General features: G+C 40.6%; 1 protein-coding gene across 1 annotated transcript in view; it reads left to right on the top strand.

Annotated features, from left to right (window-relative positions):
* Positions 1-356: 356 nt before the first annotated feature.
* LOC109915384 (dual oxidase 1-like) overlaps positions 357-16118 on the top strand; it is a 110369-nt gene continuing 94607 nt past the window's right edge. The window contains exons 1-3 of the mRNA XM_048617038.1: positions 357-640; positions 4600-4728; positions 14273-14350. Coding sequence (XP_048472995.1) covers positions 4653-4728; positions 14273-14350 — 154 coding nt within the window. The 5' untranslated portion in view covers positions 357-640; positions 4600-4652. The remainder of the gene's footprint in view (positions 641-4599; positions 4729-14272; positions 14351-16118) is intronic.

Here is a 16118-nt window from a genome sequence, read left to right as displayed (position 1 = left end):
AATCCTTGATGGGCAGAAACGCCAGTCGTTGTATGCTGGCAGGATCCCATAAATAAAAATGAGACAGTGAACCAGTTAATCTGGTTGTTATGCTTTGGAGGACTAGCTATGATCAGAACATCAGGAGAACTATGACCTTTATTTGGATTCCAGCCCAGATTGTTGGGGTGAGGTGGGTTACTGTGCCATTTCAGACAAGCAGAAAATTTACTTTTGCACAAATAGGAATAGTTCACATCCTTTCTCTAACTTGTTTCGTGGGCAGAAAACCGTTACGTCTTGAGACAGTATTTGGTGTAGGGTGGATATGGAGGACATTTAATGAAAAACATGAATTAAAATAACTGATGCCTACTTTTGTTAAGTCAGTTAGGGGTGTGTCATGCAGCAATCATTTTAGCATTGTGGTTTCGTGCCACATGTAAAGAGTGTTTTTTTAACCGTCGTGATGCAGTCATCACAGATCTTATATAATCCAGTAGTTCTTCCGTGCTTCTGTGCAATGAATATAAATTAGACCAGAACAAATCTCTCCTTACTGACCTAGAGCCAGCTTTATTTAACAAATCAGCACAAGTGATATAGCCCTCTGCTTGTGAAGCTCTACATGAGTGACGGAGAGCAAGCAAGTTTTCACAAGGTATGTTGTGTCCTTTTAAGGCTGCTTTGCAATAATTTTGACTCCATTATTTTTAACCACTGGTCTTTAAAACAATGTAAACAAAATGTCAATTCAGCTGAAGTTTGAAATTATTATGCGATGCAAAAGTTACACTTCATGTGTGTATTAATTTTATCTATGGTGTAGAACTATTGAAAAGCATTTTCTGCATAACATAAAAGTAATTTATGTATATATAGAGAGTTTGTTATGAATGAAAATCTATATTTTCTTTCGCAAACTGATATTATTTATGCTCATATGACATACCATTGCTTTGAATGAGCCAGTGAAATCTTTAAGTGTTGTTTCTGCCTGATTCATGTTTCTCCCTTTTCACCTTCTTCGATTACTATCGCTGTAACTCTCTATATTCCCTCCACTTCAAGTCCTATTGTTCAGTTCCGTTTCCTATTATCTCTCCCCGATATTATGCTTCTGCCATTTCTCTATTTCTATTTGGCTACTCTTTTGCTGCCCTTCATTTTCTTTGTCCTCTTTCTTTTTGCATTAGTTCTTTGCTATTGCTCTGTCTCTTGTTCTGTCATTTCCATGGTGCTAATGAGTGGAATTTTTTCCCAGATCTGGCAAACATCAACTCACTCCCTGGGCGTAAAGCTGCCATTGTAGCCTAGTAATCCAACACAATAGCCATTTTTGTTTTTTGTGTTGGATTTGATTGTCATGAAAATCAGGCACTTCCTATAATGGGCAGCCAAACTTTGGTTTTGTATTCAGATGTTAATGTCAGTCTTGGTGCAGTGGCAGGAATCTTGCCTCTAAACCCCAAAACAATTTGAGCTGATTTCCACACAGGTCTGAGGTAGTGTTGCATTGCCTGATGTATCATGTTTCAGATGTCAAGTCAAAGTTCCCTAATGTGAGCATTTGAAGAAAAACAGACAAGTTCTTGAAACTAACTTTCTACCAATGTCACTTAGAAAGGTGAACTAATTAATTGCTGGTTCATAAGATTTTGCTTTGTGTATTATCTACTGCATTTGACTCTTCCATAGAGTCATATAGCATGGAAACAGACCCTTCAGTCAAACTAATTTACGCTGACCAGGTTCCCAAACTAAACTAGTGCCACTTGCCTGTGCTTGGTACTTAAAGACTTAAAAGATCTTTTGGATGTCCTGTGGTAGTGGAGGATGCTATATAAATGCTTTATTTACCTTTCAGGGGTGTTTAGGACTATCTCTAATCTTTAACAATCACTTCCAATGTCAAGACCTTTTGGGAAGTTGATGTTACAGATTTCTACCTCAGCTGGAGGACACTTTAGTGAAGTAGAGCTCAGAGGAGTTGGTTCCAATATTGGCCCTCAGCATAAACAGGGGTGTCCAGATGCAGCTACAAAGAATGGAAGCATGGATCAATGATGATAGATCAAATAGCCTCTGAAGCGAACACAGCATTAAATAAATAGCAATACTGCTGGTCGGCATTTTAAATATGGCATTGTTTGTAGTGAGCCAATTGGGCAAAATGCAGCTGTCAGCAACAGTGAGACATACTAAAAACTGTATACATCTCAAAGCTAGTTTCGACAGTAACCACTTTTGGAAACGATGACATTAGTTAGCTCTAATATTATTCAATAGCCAGGAGAACCTCATCATCTGCCAAGGATGGTAATGACTCTAGAACATCTATTACACGTATTCTGAGGAATGGAAATATTGATGTTTAATGGGTCTGACTCCATATAAATGGACATTAGGGTTCACTTTGTACTCGAGTTCACACAGGGAAGACAGGTATGGATATTAACAGTAAGGAGACAAAGATAGAATCTGAAGCTCAATTTATAAAGAGCAGTGCAAATTTCTCTTTTGTGTTAGCCTTTAAGCTTGAATGATGTTCATATTGTAATTGTCACTCTGTTGCATTGCAGTCAAACAGTTTTCCTTCTGAGAATGATAATCTCAAGACAGAAAGAGCTTGCATTTATCTAGTGTCTTTTACTACCATAGTAAATCCCAAAGACCTCTTCAGGATGACACTAGAAATGAGTGATTATAAATAGCAGAAAACACTGGATAGTCATCAAACTTTCTCTCTAGAAAAGAGAAGGCAGTGGAGTGATCAAATTGAAGCTTTTAAAATTCTGAAGTTGATAGACAGGAACTAGAGAGGATCTTTTACTTGTCAGGGGAGCCCTGATCAAGGAATTACAAATATAAATAAGTTACCAATATACTCATAGGAGAAATGAGGAGAGATCTTATTCTCTAAAGCAATTAAAATGTAGAAGTTTATACAACATGGAGTTAGTGAAGGAAATGTCACAAATGCTTTAAAGTGGAAACTAGATCATCACTTAATGGAGAAGGAAATGGAAGAATATACAGATGGGTTAGATCAAGTAGGTTGGGGGGCAGGCTAACAGAACATTGATAATGATAACTGAAAACAGAAAATGCTGGATATCACAGCAGGTCAGGCTGCATCCATGGAGAGAGAGCAAGCTAACGTTTCAAACCCAGATGACTCTTCATCAGAGCTCAGAAGTACTCAACTCTGATGATGAGTCATCTAGATCCAAAAGTAGCAAGAACTGCAGATGTTGGAGTCACAGTCAACACAGTGTGGAGCTGGAGGAATATAGCAGGCCAGGCAGCATCGGAGGAGCAGGAAAGTCAATGTTTTGGATTTACACCTGATGAAGGGTGTAAACCTGAAACGTCAACTTTCCTGTTCCTCTGTGCTGCCTGACCTGTTGTGTTTCTCCAGCTCCACACTGTGTTGATCTAGACTCAAAACATTAGCTTGCTGTCTGTCCATGGATGCTGCCTGACCTACTTGGATTTCCAGCATTTTCTGTTTTCAGTTCAGCTTCCAGCGTCTGCAGTAATTTGCTCCTGTGTTGATGATGATGAGCTGGATGCTTGCGTGAAACCTCTGTAAATCTATTAGCCGATCTTCAGTGCTATATCAATGTTATCTGATTTCCAACTTACGTCTTAAAAGATTGGAACTTATGTTCTTCAAGTTTTTTTGAAAGCGGGTGTGTACTGTTTAATCTCAATGGGAACTTTGCCAATATCTTGTTTTACCAGTAAGTGACAAAAACTGATCGATATTCTCAAGAGTATTTTCACGTGGTTTAAAATGAAATTCATATAGATTGCACAGCACAGAAATAAGCCAAATGGCCTGACTGGCCTATGCCTCCTCATCCACCCCCTCTTTATCATATCCTGATGCATCAAACTCCGCTGCTCTTTGAGCACCACAGACCACATTCTAACCATCCTCTAAGGCCACTAGTCCTTCCCAAATTCTCTGTTAGGCTTATCAGTGACTATTTCCTATTTATGCCAGCTAGTTTTGGACATCTGCAGAAGTGAAAGCATCTTCTCCACTTCAACTCTATGAAAAGCTATCATAATTTTAAAAATTCTATCAGATCACATCTCAAAATAATTTGGTTTCTAATAAGAGAGAGGCTCAGACGGTTCCGATAGGTAAAGTTGGTATAATCCTACCAGACCACAAGGCTGCTTTCTCACTAGAGAGAGACAACTGCTAGTAGTTTAACCTGAGGGTCACCACATCTCAGGCAAGGAGAGAAGTTGAAAAGGAAAGTCCTTCATAGTAACCTCAGTCAGTGCAGAAATTGAATCCATGCTGTTGGCATTACTCTGCATTGCAGATGAGCCATCCAGCCAACTAAGCTAACCGATGCCTCTGCTAATATAATAGCTATTAGCTCATGTACTGGTATCATCCTTACGTATCTTCTTTGCACCATCTCCAATGCATCAACATACTTCCTATTTTTTCATTAAGATCTGTGCCGCCTGTGCTTGGAAGTGCACAAATTGAATTGCACTGCTGTCATCTTTCATGCATATAAAGACACATTAAAACTTCCACATGTCTTACACATTATTAACACCTCTTTTCCCACTTATGTTTCTTTACTATAGTTGACGGACGAAGGTGGACACTCCAAATCGCACAGGTTTAAACAGTTGAAAGGATGAAGACCACAATGAATAATGCAATACTTCTGGCCTTTCCCTGGGCTCTGTTACTGTGTCACTTTTCATTTACCAGTAAGTTAATACTCCATGTTCTAATGTAGAGATGGAATATGTTCCAGCAAAGGTTGGTAGCACTTATTGCTGGCATACTTTTAAATAAGGGAGTGACAAAGAACAAGATATTTGTGCCAGATACCTGACTGAATAATGCATGAGCAATTATATCTTGAAAGGCTGATTTTACCACCATAATTCTGTCACAAATAACTAGAACCAAATCTAACTCAAGCAGAAATCTATTTGGAGAGTCATACAGTCCCGGCTGCACTTTTGCGCATTTGTATGGAACAGAAAGCTGTGCAGACATTAAATTTAAAGGAAGCCAATTAAACATCGTATAGTGACACAAAAATATATGCAAGCTTTCATACAACGTTTTGCAAATGTTTGGCTTCAAGAACTGCAGTCATGGAAATTTAGAATTCCAATGTGAAGCTTGAACTTCCAAATTAGCAACATTTCAGTAAAATGATTGAGGGAATCAAAATAGAAAAATATAAATGTATAAAATTGTAATAAGACGAATAGCAACTTACATTAATTACATTGACACCTATTTTCACAGTAATATTTTCTTTACCTATTTATTAAAGGATGCACATCTTTGTTCACAGAGGATGGTGTGATATATGTATAGGACACACATAGTGTAATCTGTTCTGACTGGCATTCCTCCACTGGTCTTTCTTTAAGAAATTATGTTGGGAAATTTCCTATGGAAATCCAGTAGGACCGTCAGAATAAGGTTCTGGGAGCTGTTAATGACAAAGACTGGACACCGCACCAGTGGAAACCAATGACTTTTAATAACTAAAATTAACTAAAGAGTTGTGGATGCTGGAAATCTGAAACAAGAACAGAAATTGTTAGAGCAACTCAGCAGGTTTGGCAGCATCTGTGGAGAGAAAACAGAGTTAATGTTTCAGGTCCTGTGACTCTTCCTCAGAATGTCCAGCAATTTCTGTTTGTGTTTCAACTTTTATTAAGTGTTCACATTCAAAGAGAAACATGGCACAGCAGGAACCAGAGGTGCCTTTCCCCCAGTTTTTAATCCCTTGCGATCCAACATCCCTGATGTTCTTGTGATTACCATGTAGCTATCTTTCTTAATGTTTCTGTGGGATTTGAACTTTACTGCAAGGCTGGCATGTTGCCCTTACCTAATTGCCCTTGAACTGAGCAGTCTACTCAGCCATTTCAGAGGGTAGTTCAGAGTCAGCCATATTGCTGTGGGTCTTCCACCTCCAAATCGTGACCAAAAGTGCACACAGTACTCCAAATGTGGCATAACAAGAGTTTTTTTATAACTGCAGCATGGTTTTCCACCTCTTGTATTCCATGCCCCAGCCAATGAAGGCAAGCATGCCATATGCCTTCTTAATCACCTTGGACGCCTGTATTGCTACTTGTAGGGAACTGCGACCCAGATCCATCTTGTATGTTAGTGTTCCTAAGGGCTCTGCCATTTACAGTATACTTCACACCTAAATTTAATCTTCCAAAATGCATCACCTCGTATTTGTCTGGATTAAACTCCATCTACCAACTTTGTGCCCAAGTCACCAATCTATCTATATCCTGTTAGTATCCCTTCGTCGGCATTATCAGTAACTCCATCAATCTTCATGTCATCTGCAAACTCAGTAATCAGACCAGCCACATTATTCTCCAGATCATTTATATTTACTACAAACAACAGAGGACCTAAGACTGACCCCTGTGGAACTAGTTACCGGTCTCCATTCTGAAAAACACCTTTCCACCACTACCCTCTGTCTTCTATGGCCAAGCCAGTTTTGTATCCATCTAGCCAGCCCACCCCAATTCCCATGTGATTTTACGAATCTGTCATGTGGGACTTTATCAAATGCCTTACTAAAGTCCACATAAACTACATCAATTATTTTTGTCACCTCTTCAAAAAATTCAATCAGGTTGGTGAGATATGACCTTCCCAAATAAAATCATTCTGCCTGTCATTAACTGGTCCATTTTCTTCCAAATATGCATGTATCTTGTCCCTCAGTATCAAAATGAAAAGAAATGCATCATGAGAGATAGTAAGAACTGCCGATGCTGGAGTTGGAGATAACACAGTGTGGAGCTGGAGGAACTCAGCAGGCCAGGCAGCATCAGAAGAGCAGGAAAGTTGACATTTCGGGATGGAACCCTTCTTCAGTCATCATGACTCTTGGAAGCAGTCTCACCTCTGAGCCACAAAGCTGTGAATAGAAGACCTACTCCAAAGATCTGTGACTTGAAATCTAGGCTGACACTTCGGTGCAGCACTGAAGGAATGTTGCAGTATGGAAGCAGGTGAGGCCAACAAAGGAACTACCTGCCTTCTCTCAGGTTGATGTAAAAAGCCATTTTGCACTATTCTGAAGAAGATCTGCGATGGTCACTGTCGTATTTTGGTCTGAAAGGCTCCAAGACCAAGGTACAGGTGATACTGCATCTGTGGAAATGATCCCATATCCTCATAGAACTGGTAGACAGACTGGACATCAAGGATCGCATGAGACAAACCAAAAATCCCTTGTTCGAAAGAGGAAACCTTAAATCGCATGGTATTTCAGGCAGTAGGGGCAATAATTTTTTTAAACATTGCAGTTTTGAATCACGAAATATCGCTTCTAAGGGATGTGGATACCATGTGACAGGGTCAGAAAAATGAAGCTAAGAAAGCTACAAGAACGAACGTGTATAATGCAGGATTGGAAGGCTGGGGCAATCGCGAACCAACCAACCAACTAACCAAGCAGAAAAGCGCTGGCCAATTTAAAGATGTTCATGATTTTGTTTTAACAAGCAAATTGTTTTCAAAGACCAGAACATGGCAGGACTCTTACCAAGACTCAGGAAGGCTGGAGAATATTAATTACAGCTGCAAAACATAGGATAACCCTTCATTACACCAGAAAAACACAGGAGATGCACCATCACAGCAGAATTAACCCTTTAAAGACAAAATAGGAAATCACATTTGCAAGCTGCAGAACTTTAAACAAGAAGCAGAATCTCCTGAAGTTAGTTGCATTGGCATAAAAAGATGTTTAATACCATAAATGAGATAGAAAGTTGTGATTATGGTAGTTTGGCTGAAATGTTTTTATTAAAATAGAAAAGCGTTCAGATTCCAAAGTTTGAGAAGGAGAGCAAGTGAGGAGGCAGCAAGTGAACAGTCTGCACCACTCAAGAGGAAGCCGAGCCGGCAATAGAAGCATCTACAACAACATTTAAACAGATTGTGATATGGCACAGTGAAGAACCATCCACTCCAAATTCATGTCTTCCTTTGGGACTGAGCTGATAAGAAGGGACAAGATCAAGAAAAATAGCTGACCTCCCCACCTTCCCAACAAAACAAAAATATCACATTTTGCAAGAATATATCTTCAAGTGACCTAAATTGAGTGAAATAACTGAACAGAGGCTGGTATCCATTCACCAAGTCACCCTTTATTTACAAGTGAACCAGCCAGCTCAGAGCCAGCCCCTGGAATGAGGAGAACTTCTGAATCTCCTGTTTATATCTGTCAGCCAGGGCTCCCTGATTGGCCCAGGTTAATAACCCCAATCAAGGATCTCATAGTTAGTGAGATCCACCTGGTCATCATTCCAATCACTACATTTAAGATATGAACAAATTGTTTTTACCAATAATTTAATCACTGAGAGCCCAAAATATTCAAGAAGTTGAGGTAATCAGTCTGTTTACTTCATCACAGACCTACAGGCAGAATGAGAACCAAATTCTGCTGACACAAAGTGAAGATGTGCTGCATACAACTCCATAGAAGCTACCAATAAGAGGAGACAAACAAACATGCTGCAAAGAAAAACTATCATCTGTCAAAGCAGAAACCACGCAGATCGACATAAAGAATAAATGTACATCACTGACGTCCTCTATAAATGAAACAGGGAGTCCTGGCTGACAGATGTAAACAGGGGATTCAGAGAACCTCCTGAACTCAGGGACTGATTCTGAGCTGGCTGGTCAAGGCCAGTGCATTGTGCACAAAAGGGTGACTTTGTGACAGATACTGGCCTCTCCGCAGTTATTTCGGTTGTGTTCTCCTATTGATCTCTGTAACAATGTAGGTCATATTCATGTAAGTTGTAGCTATAATACAATAAACTTCACTCTGTTTAATCAACACGACTGTTCTAGTTTGACCAGAATGGTGAATATTGTAGCCCATCTCGACCATTTTGGGTTTGAAGAAACTGGCAACGATCTTCTCAGTAAATCATTCAATATTCAGCGGCACAGTTGCTACATGATTAGCACTGCTGCCTCACAGCACCAGGGACCTGGGTGCGATTCCAACCTTGAGTGACTGTTTATGTGGAGTTTGCTCATTCTCCCTGTGTCTGCATGGGTTTCCTCTGAGTGCTCCGGTTTTCTCCCATAGTCCAACGATGTGCAGGTTAGGTGGATTGGCCATGTCAAATGACCTCATAGTGTCCAGTGATATGCAGGCTAGGTCAGTTAAATGCAGGGTTATGGGTATAAGGTGAGGACTGGGTCTGGGTGGGATGCTTTTTGGAAGGTTGGTGTAGACTTAATGGGCCAAATGGCCTTTCTGCACTGTACGGATTCTATGATTCTACAATTCAATCAATGTCAGCAAAATGGATTATCTGGTCATCACAACATTGTTAGACCATAAGACCATGAGACAGAGGAGCAGAAATTAGGCCATTCGGCCCATTGAGTCTGCTCTGCCATTCAATCATGGCTGATAAGATCCTCAACCCCATTCTCCCGCTTTCTCCCCGTAACCCTTGATCCCTTTGATAATCAAGAACCTATCTATCTCAGTCTTAAATGTAGTCAATGACCTGGCCTCCACACCCTTCTGTGACAGTGAATTCCAAAGATTCACCACTCTCTGGCTGAAGACGTTTCTCCTTATCTCCATTCTAAAAGGTCTTCCCTTTACTCTAAGGCTGTGCCCTCGGGTCCTAGTCTCTCCCACCAATGGAAGCATCTTCTCAACATCCACTTTGTCCAGGCCATTCAGTATTCTGTAAGTTTCAATTAGTTTCCCCCCTCATCCTTCTAAACTCCAATGAGTATAGTCCCAGAGTCCTCAAAAGTTCCTCATATGTCAAGGTTTCCATTCCTGGGACCATTCACGTGAACCTCCTCGGCCAGTACATCCTTCCTGAGATATGGGGCCCAAAACTGCACGCAATACTCCAAACGTAGCCTGACCAGCGCCTTATAAAGCCTCAGTAGTACATCCCTGCTTTTATATTCAAGTCCTCTCAAAATAAATGACAACATTGCATTTGCCTTCCTGACTACTGACTCAACCTGCAAGTTTACCTTGAGAGAATCCTGGACTAGAACTCCCAAGTCTCTCTGCACTTCAGACTTCTGAATTTTCTCCCCATTTAGAAAATAGTCCATGCTTTTATTCTTCTTACTAAAGTGCATGAGTTCACCCTTTTCCACGTTGTACTCCATCTGCCACTTCTTTGCCCACTCTGCTAACCTGTCCGAATCCTTCTGCAGCCTCCCCACCTCCTCAATACTACCTGTCCCTCCACCTATCTTTGTATCATCTGCAAACTTAACCAGAATGCCCACAGTTCCTTCATCTAGATCATTAATGTATAAAGTGAAAAGTTGTGGTCCCAGCAATGACCCTTGTGGAACACCACTTGTCACAGGCTGCCATGCTGAGAAAGACCCTTTTATCCCCACTCTCTGCTTTCTGCCAAACAGCCAATCTTCTCTCCATGCTAGCACCTTGCCTCTAACACTGTGGGCCCTTATCTGACTCAGCAGCCTCCTGTGCGGCACCTTGTCAAAGGCCTTCTTGAAGTTCAGGTAGATAATATCCATTGGCTTGTTGTTTGTGGGGACTTGCTGTGTGCAAATTGACTGCTGTCTTTACAAAGTGACTACTCTTTGAAATGGTGCTGACTAGAGTTTAGGAAGTTCTGAGGTTATGAAAGGCTATAAAAGTGCAAGTCTTGTTCTGTAGCTTTATATGAGTGCAATCTTCCTACACTGTTTGAAATTACAATGCCTTCTTACATTCGTTTCGGTTTGCCAGCCATAAAGCATGTTGAATGTATCAGGTCTGGCCCGTGAATTATCAATCTGCTTGATCAAAATAGGTTGCTGCTGGGCTTATTTCTCTCAGATAGCTCAGCTGGCTGGTTTGCAATACAGAGTGACGGCACCTGCACAAGTTCAGTTCCTGTTCTGGCTGAACCTCTCCCCTTTCCTCAGGTGTGATGACCCTCAGGTTAAACTACCACCAGGCATCTCTGTCTGATAAGGCACCCCTCTGGGACTCTGGTGACTTCACCTTTTATCTAGTGCTGGAAAAATGAACTCTTCCCCTGTTTATGCATCAAGTGCTCACACAAGCAACACAACAAAAGGAGAGTTAAATATTATACAAGATAAGAAAGAGAGAAGAAAACGTATGAAATTATGTCCTTTTAATTTAAATTTATTACTTGGGTTTTTGGATTCTGCTTGAGGTGTGCCTATTTCCAGGCATACGTTGATTATGGGATGGGATACTTGGGAAATGTATTATTGATATTCCTTCAGTGGGAATAGCTCAGGAAGTCACAGAGTTACACAAGCAATGCCGTAACCATGGACACTGTTGCAAAAACAAAGTGTCCTGTATACTCTACTGGCTATGAGTCACTCATCAGTTCACCAGGCTATTCAGAGCAGTTTTGCAATCAAGCGTTCCCCATGCATCGCAATACTGGGGAAATCACATTTTTGGGAGGTGTTTCTGGAAATGAAAAGCAGCCTTTCGTTGCTGCAAAGTGAATAGTTAAGAATTACTTAGAAGTAATTAGCTCAGGATGAGTGTTTGGAATGAGAATTACTTACTTACTTAACCAATTTTTTCTGTAAATTGGCACAAAGTCTTTAGTGATTGTAATGAGGTCGGCCAGGTGGACCTCATTCAATATGAGATCCCTGATTGGGGCTGTTAATCTGGTCCAATTAGGGAGCCCTGGCTGACAGATATAAACAGGAGTGTCAGAGGTTTTGAGATAGTGGGAACTGCGGATTCTGGAGAATCTGAGACAACAAGGTGTAGAGCTGGATGAATACAACAGGTCAAGCAGCATCAGAGGAGCAGGAAGGTTCTGTCAGAGGTTCTCTTCACTCTGAGAGCTGACTCTGAGGAAGCTAGACCAATGTCAAATACAGTGCATGTGTAAATAAAGGGTGACTTGGTGATGGGATACCGGCCTCAATGGAGTTATTTTAACTTCCAACAACAGCAGAAGACTATTTCAAGGCCAGAGAGGGAGCCCAATTGTGTTGCCCAATGTTTGCTAGAATTACTTCTATAAATATTCAAAAATGGAATGGGAATGCTCAATAATTTAAAACATCTCCATCAGTAAGCTGGAAGCCAAAAAGTCAAGACAATGTTTCTGGAGACAAACACTTTGTCTGGACTGTCACACAGATATGGACAATGAGGTGCAGTAGAAGAATTGAGTAAGGATGCCAACACATAGCACAAAGGATAGGTTTTGGTAGAAGTAGCAAGAGATCAGGTTTATGGAGAGAATTCAAGCAAGTACAGTAGAGATGTATGATGAATCTGCTTCCCAAAAAGGAGGAGCTTGGCTTTAGATATGCATTGTGGATCAGATGGCACAATGTAGGATGGAGCTTAGGATCATAAGAGAGGGAAATCTTGATGATTGTGTAACATGAATTAGAAACAAATGAAATTACAAATTAGGAGAAGGAGGAACAGACCCAATAGGTCCTCCAGATTGACCTGATGTGACGTGGTGCAAAGTACCTGCTGCTATTAGCTACATGACACCAGTCTTTGAACTCCAAATCCTAACTCATCATTTGAAGCATTTTAAGATGTATAGGTGAGTGAATCAAGTGTAATGCTCCGCTTGCTTCCTAGATTATAAATTTGGCATCTGGCTACCTTCAAACAGAGAATGAAATCAGTTTTCAGATACATCGGCCTTGATTTTCATTGTTATTATTTGGTTCTAATCTGGTTGGTTCAGATCAGTTGATGTTCCTAGGATCTGACCTTCATTGCATTAATTGCCAGTGCGCTGCAGCTTATGTGTTGAAGACAAAATCTCTGCAGGAAGGAGAGACAGTGGAAGCATTGATCAAAATATTCCAGTGCTCACTGGATTCAGGAAAGCTTCCAGTGGATTGGAAATCCATCAATCTAATGTCCTTGTTGAAGAAGGAGGGAGACAGAAAGCAGGAAACTATTGGACCATTAGCCAAGCATCTGTGATTCAGAAAATGCTAGAGGCCATTATTAAGGACTAAGTATTAGCAGGACATTTAGAAAAGCTTAAGTTAATGGAACAGAGTCAGCATGGTTTTCTAAGAGAGAAGTCATGTTTGATAAATTTGCTAGAACTTTTTGAGGATACAACAAGAGGAATTAAAAAAGGAAACTGGTGAACACGGTGTCTTTGGATGTCCAGAAGGCATTCAATAAAATGCTGCATAAAAGGTTAATGCACAAGATGGGATCTCACGGTATTGCAAGTAATATATTAGCAAAGATTGAGGATTGGTTAGCTCACAGAAAACAGAGAGTTGGGATTAGTAGGTCAGTTTGGAAAGACATAATTAGTGGAGTCCCACAAGGATCAGTCCTGGGCCTCAATTATTTACTATCTATAGCAATGATTTGGAAGAGGGGTCAGAGAATAAAGTATCTAAATTTGCTGTGATACAAGAATAGGCATGAGAGCAATTTGTGATGAGGACATAAGGAATCTGCAAGGGATACAGATAGATTGAGTGAGTGGGAAAAAAATTAGCAGATGGAGTTTAATGTAAGTAAGTATGAGGTCATGTACTTTGGTCAGAAGAATCAAAAGGTAGTTTATTATTTAAATAGAGAGAGACTCCAAAAAATTCCAGAACTAAGAGATCTGGAAATTCTTGTGCATGAAACACAAAAAGTTAGCATACAGGTGCAACAAGTAATTATAAAGGCAATTTGAAATTTGCCTTTTTTGCTAAGGCACAGTAGTTTAAAAATAGGAAAGTGTACAGGGTGTGGGTGAGGTCATGCCTAGAGTACGATGTATAGTTTTGGTCCCTGTACTTAAAATGGCATTAACAGATATTGGAGCAGTTCAAAAGAGATTAATTAGGCTTATTCCTGTATTGAAGAGGTTGACTTATCAAGAATGACTAACCAGGTTAGACCTTTATTCATTAGAGTTTTGAAGAATGGGGGGTGGGGGGTTGGGAACTGAACCATACAAGATTTTAAGGGGGTTTAACTGAGTAGATGTGGAGAAGATGTTTCTACTACTGGAGGAGTCTCAGTCTAGGAGACATAGTTACAAGATAAGAGGATTTTTATTTCTCCTCCCAAAGGGCATTGAATGTCTGAAATTCTCTACCCTGAGAGTTGTGGAGGCTAGATTACTGAAAGGTTTTAAAGAGGACATAGATAGATTCTATGATTAACCTAAGCAATGTATTATTAAATAAGATCTTTTCAACCTTGTTCATACAATTTCTGTTCCATTTTAGGTGCAGCATTGAACTGGGAAGTTCAACGATATGATGGATGGTATAATAACCTAGCACATCACAGCAGGGGTACTGTAGGTAAGGGATTTTTCTTTTACTCCAAATTTACCAGAGGGAAATGCTGAGTGCATCCAGCCTTTCCAAATAGCTATTATCTTCAAAAACGACTGTGAAATAAAGGATTTCTTACATCAAAGTAAAAATATGAATTAATGTGGCTCAGTGGTTTGCATTGCTGCCTCACAGCACCAGGGTCCCAGGTTCAATACCAGCTTTGGGTGATTGTCTGTGTGGAGTTTACACATTCTCCCTATGTCTGCCTGGGTTTCCTCCCACATTCCAAAGATGTGTAGGCTAGGTGGATTGGCCAGGGTTATAGAGATAGGGTAGAGGGATAGGTCTGGGTGGGATGCTCTTCAGAGTGTTGGTGTGAATCTGATGGGCTGAATGGCCTGTTTCCACACTGTAGGGATTCTATGATCCATTGTGACCTACCCTGAGAGTCAATGTTTTTCTGTCTGCCATTGCCAATATTTATGCAACCATTGAATGGTTTGGTACTGACTGGTAAATAGAATTGCTGACACAGGCGCAATGGCCTGAATGGTCTTCTGTGCAGCATCACTCAATAATGCAGCCATTCCAATGCTTTGGGGATAAGCAGTAAGTAGCTTTTTTAATAGACAAGGGAGTCCAGAGTTATGAAGGGGCAGACAGCAAAGTGGAGCTGATAGCATGCTCAGTTCGATCATGAAATTATCAAGTGGTGGAGAAGGCTCAAAAGGCTGAATGGCCTTCTGTAACCTCCCATATTTCCAAACCACTAAACCACATAGATGAGGAAGAGTTCCAACTTGTTATTTTTGCTGAATCTGCTGACATTAACAGAGAGTGCTTTCACTGGGTTAGAGGGAGTGAAATTAGCCAACAGATGAAAGCAAACTCATAGTGAGTCAGCAGCCTAATTTCACCTGGCCAGTTTTGGTTTTCCTCTGGAAAATATTGCCAAGGTTGGTTCTTCCACTTGAAGTGCAAATAAAAGTGATAGTGAGAGTGGGAAATAAATCTTCAAAAAGAATGTGAGCTTATTGTACTGTGAATTTCTCTGGAAGGAAGATTGGGTGTGATATAAGACTGTTTCATTACAGTATTGGCCCCGGTAGTCCTCCGAGGGGGACCGGTTAGCTCAAGCTGGTTAGTTTGTGGTTCAGATTGACACCAACAGTGTGAGTTTAGTTCCCATATTCCACCTGTAACCTCCCTCCACACCCTGCCCTTGAGAATGCAAAAGCAAGATACCGCTGATAAAAAGCTGCCAAGGAAATAGTTCAGGTTGAAATGTCAGCAGAGAATGAGCCAAAGAGGTAGAGGTAGAGGTAGAGGTAGACTTGAGGTAGAGCGCAGGTGAAGAAAGAGAGTGTAATTCAGCAGCAAGCAATGGTCAATATGAAATCTTAACACCTATGCACCAATGCCCACCAAAATCATTCACGTGGTTGCTACGTTGAGGACAACTTTGGGCTTGGCTACAAAGTCAACCACAGTCAAACAGGTTGCCTGATCTTACTGAATTTTTATGACTCATGCCTGAATTTTTGGCACAAGCTTTGCTGAAAAAGCAGAGGGTTGCTTACTGGGGTGCTTGGGACATTGCGTAAGTGAAATAGTCAATACCTTCAGGGGAGAAGGAAATAAAAGGGAGACAATTTTGGAGTTTTGTTTTGGACTCGCCTGCTTCAGAAGTAAAACAGAATGTTCATTCCCTTAAAATAGCACATCATTTGAATAAATCAGCTGGGAAAAAAGGTGGCAGGAAGTAAGATAACAAGCTGTAGAGCTGGATGAA

This window comes from Rhincodon typus, chromosome 36 (genome assembly GCF_021869965.1).
Source record: "Rhincodon typus isolate 14 chromosome 36, sRhiTyp1.1, whole genome shotgun sequence".
Lineage (NCBI taxonomy): Eukaryota > Metazoa > Chordata > Chondrichthyes > Orectolobiformes > Rhincodontidae > Rhincodon > Rhincodon typus.
This window is presented reverse-complemented; position numbering and strand designations above follow the sequence as displayed.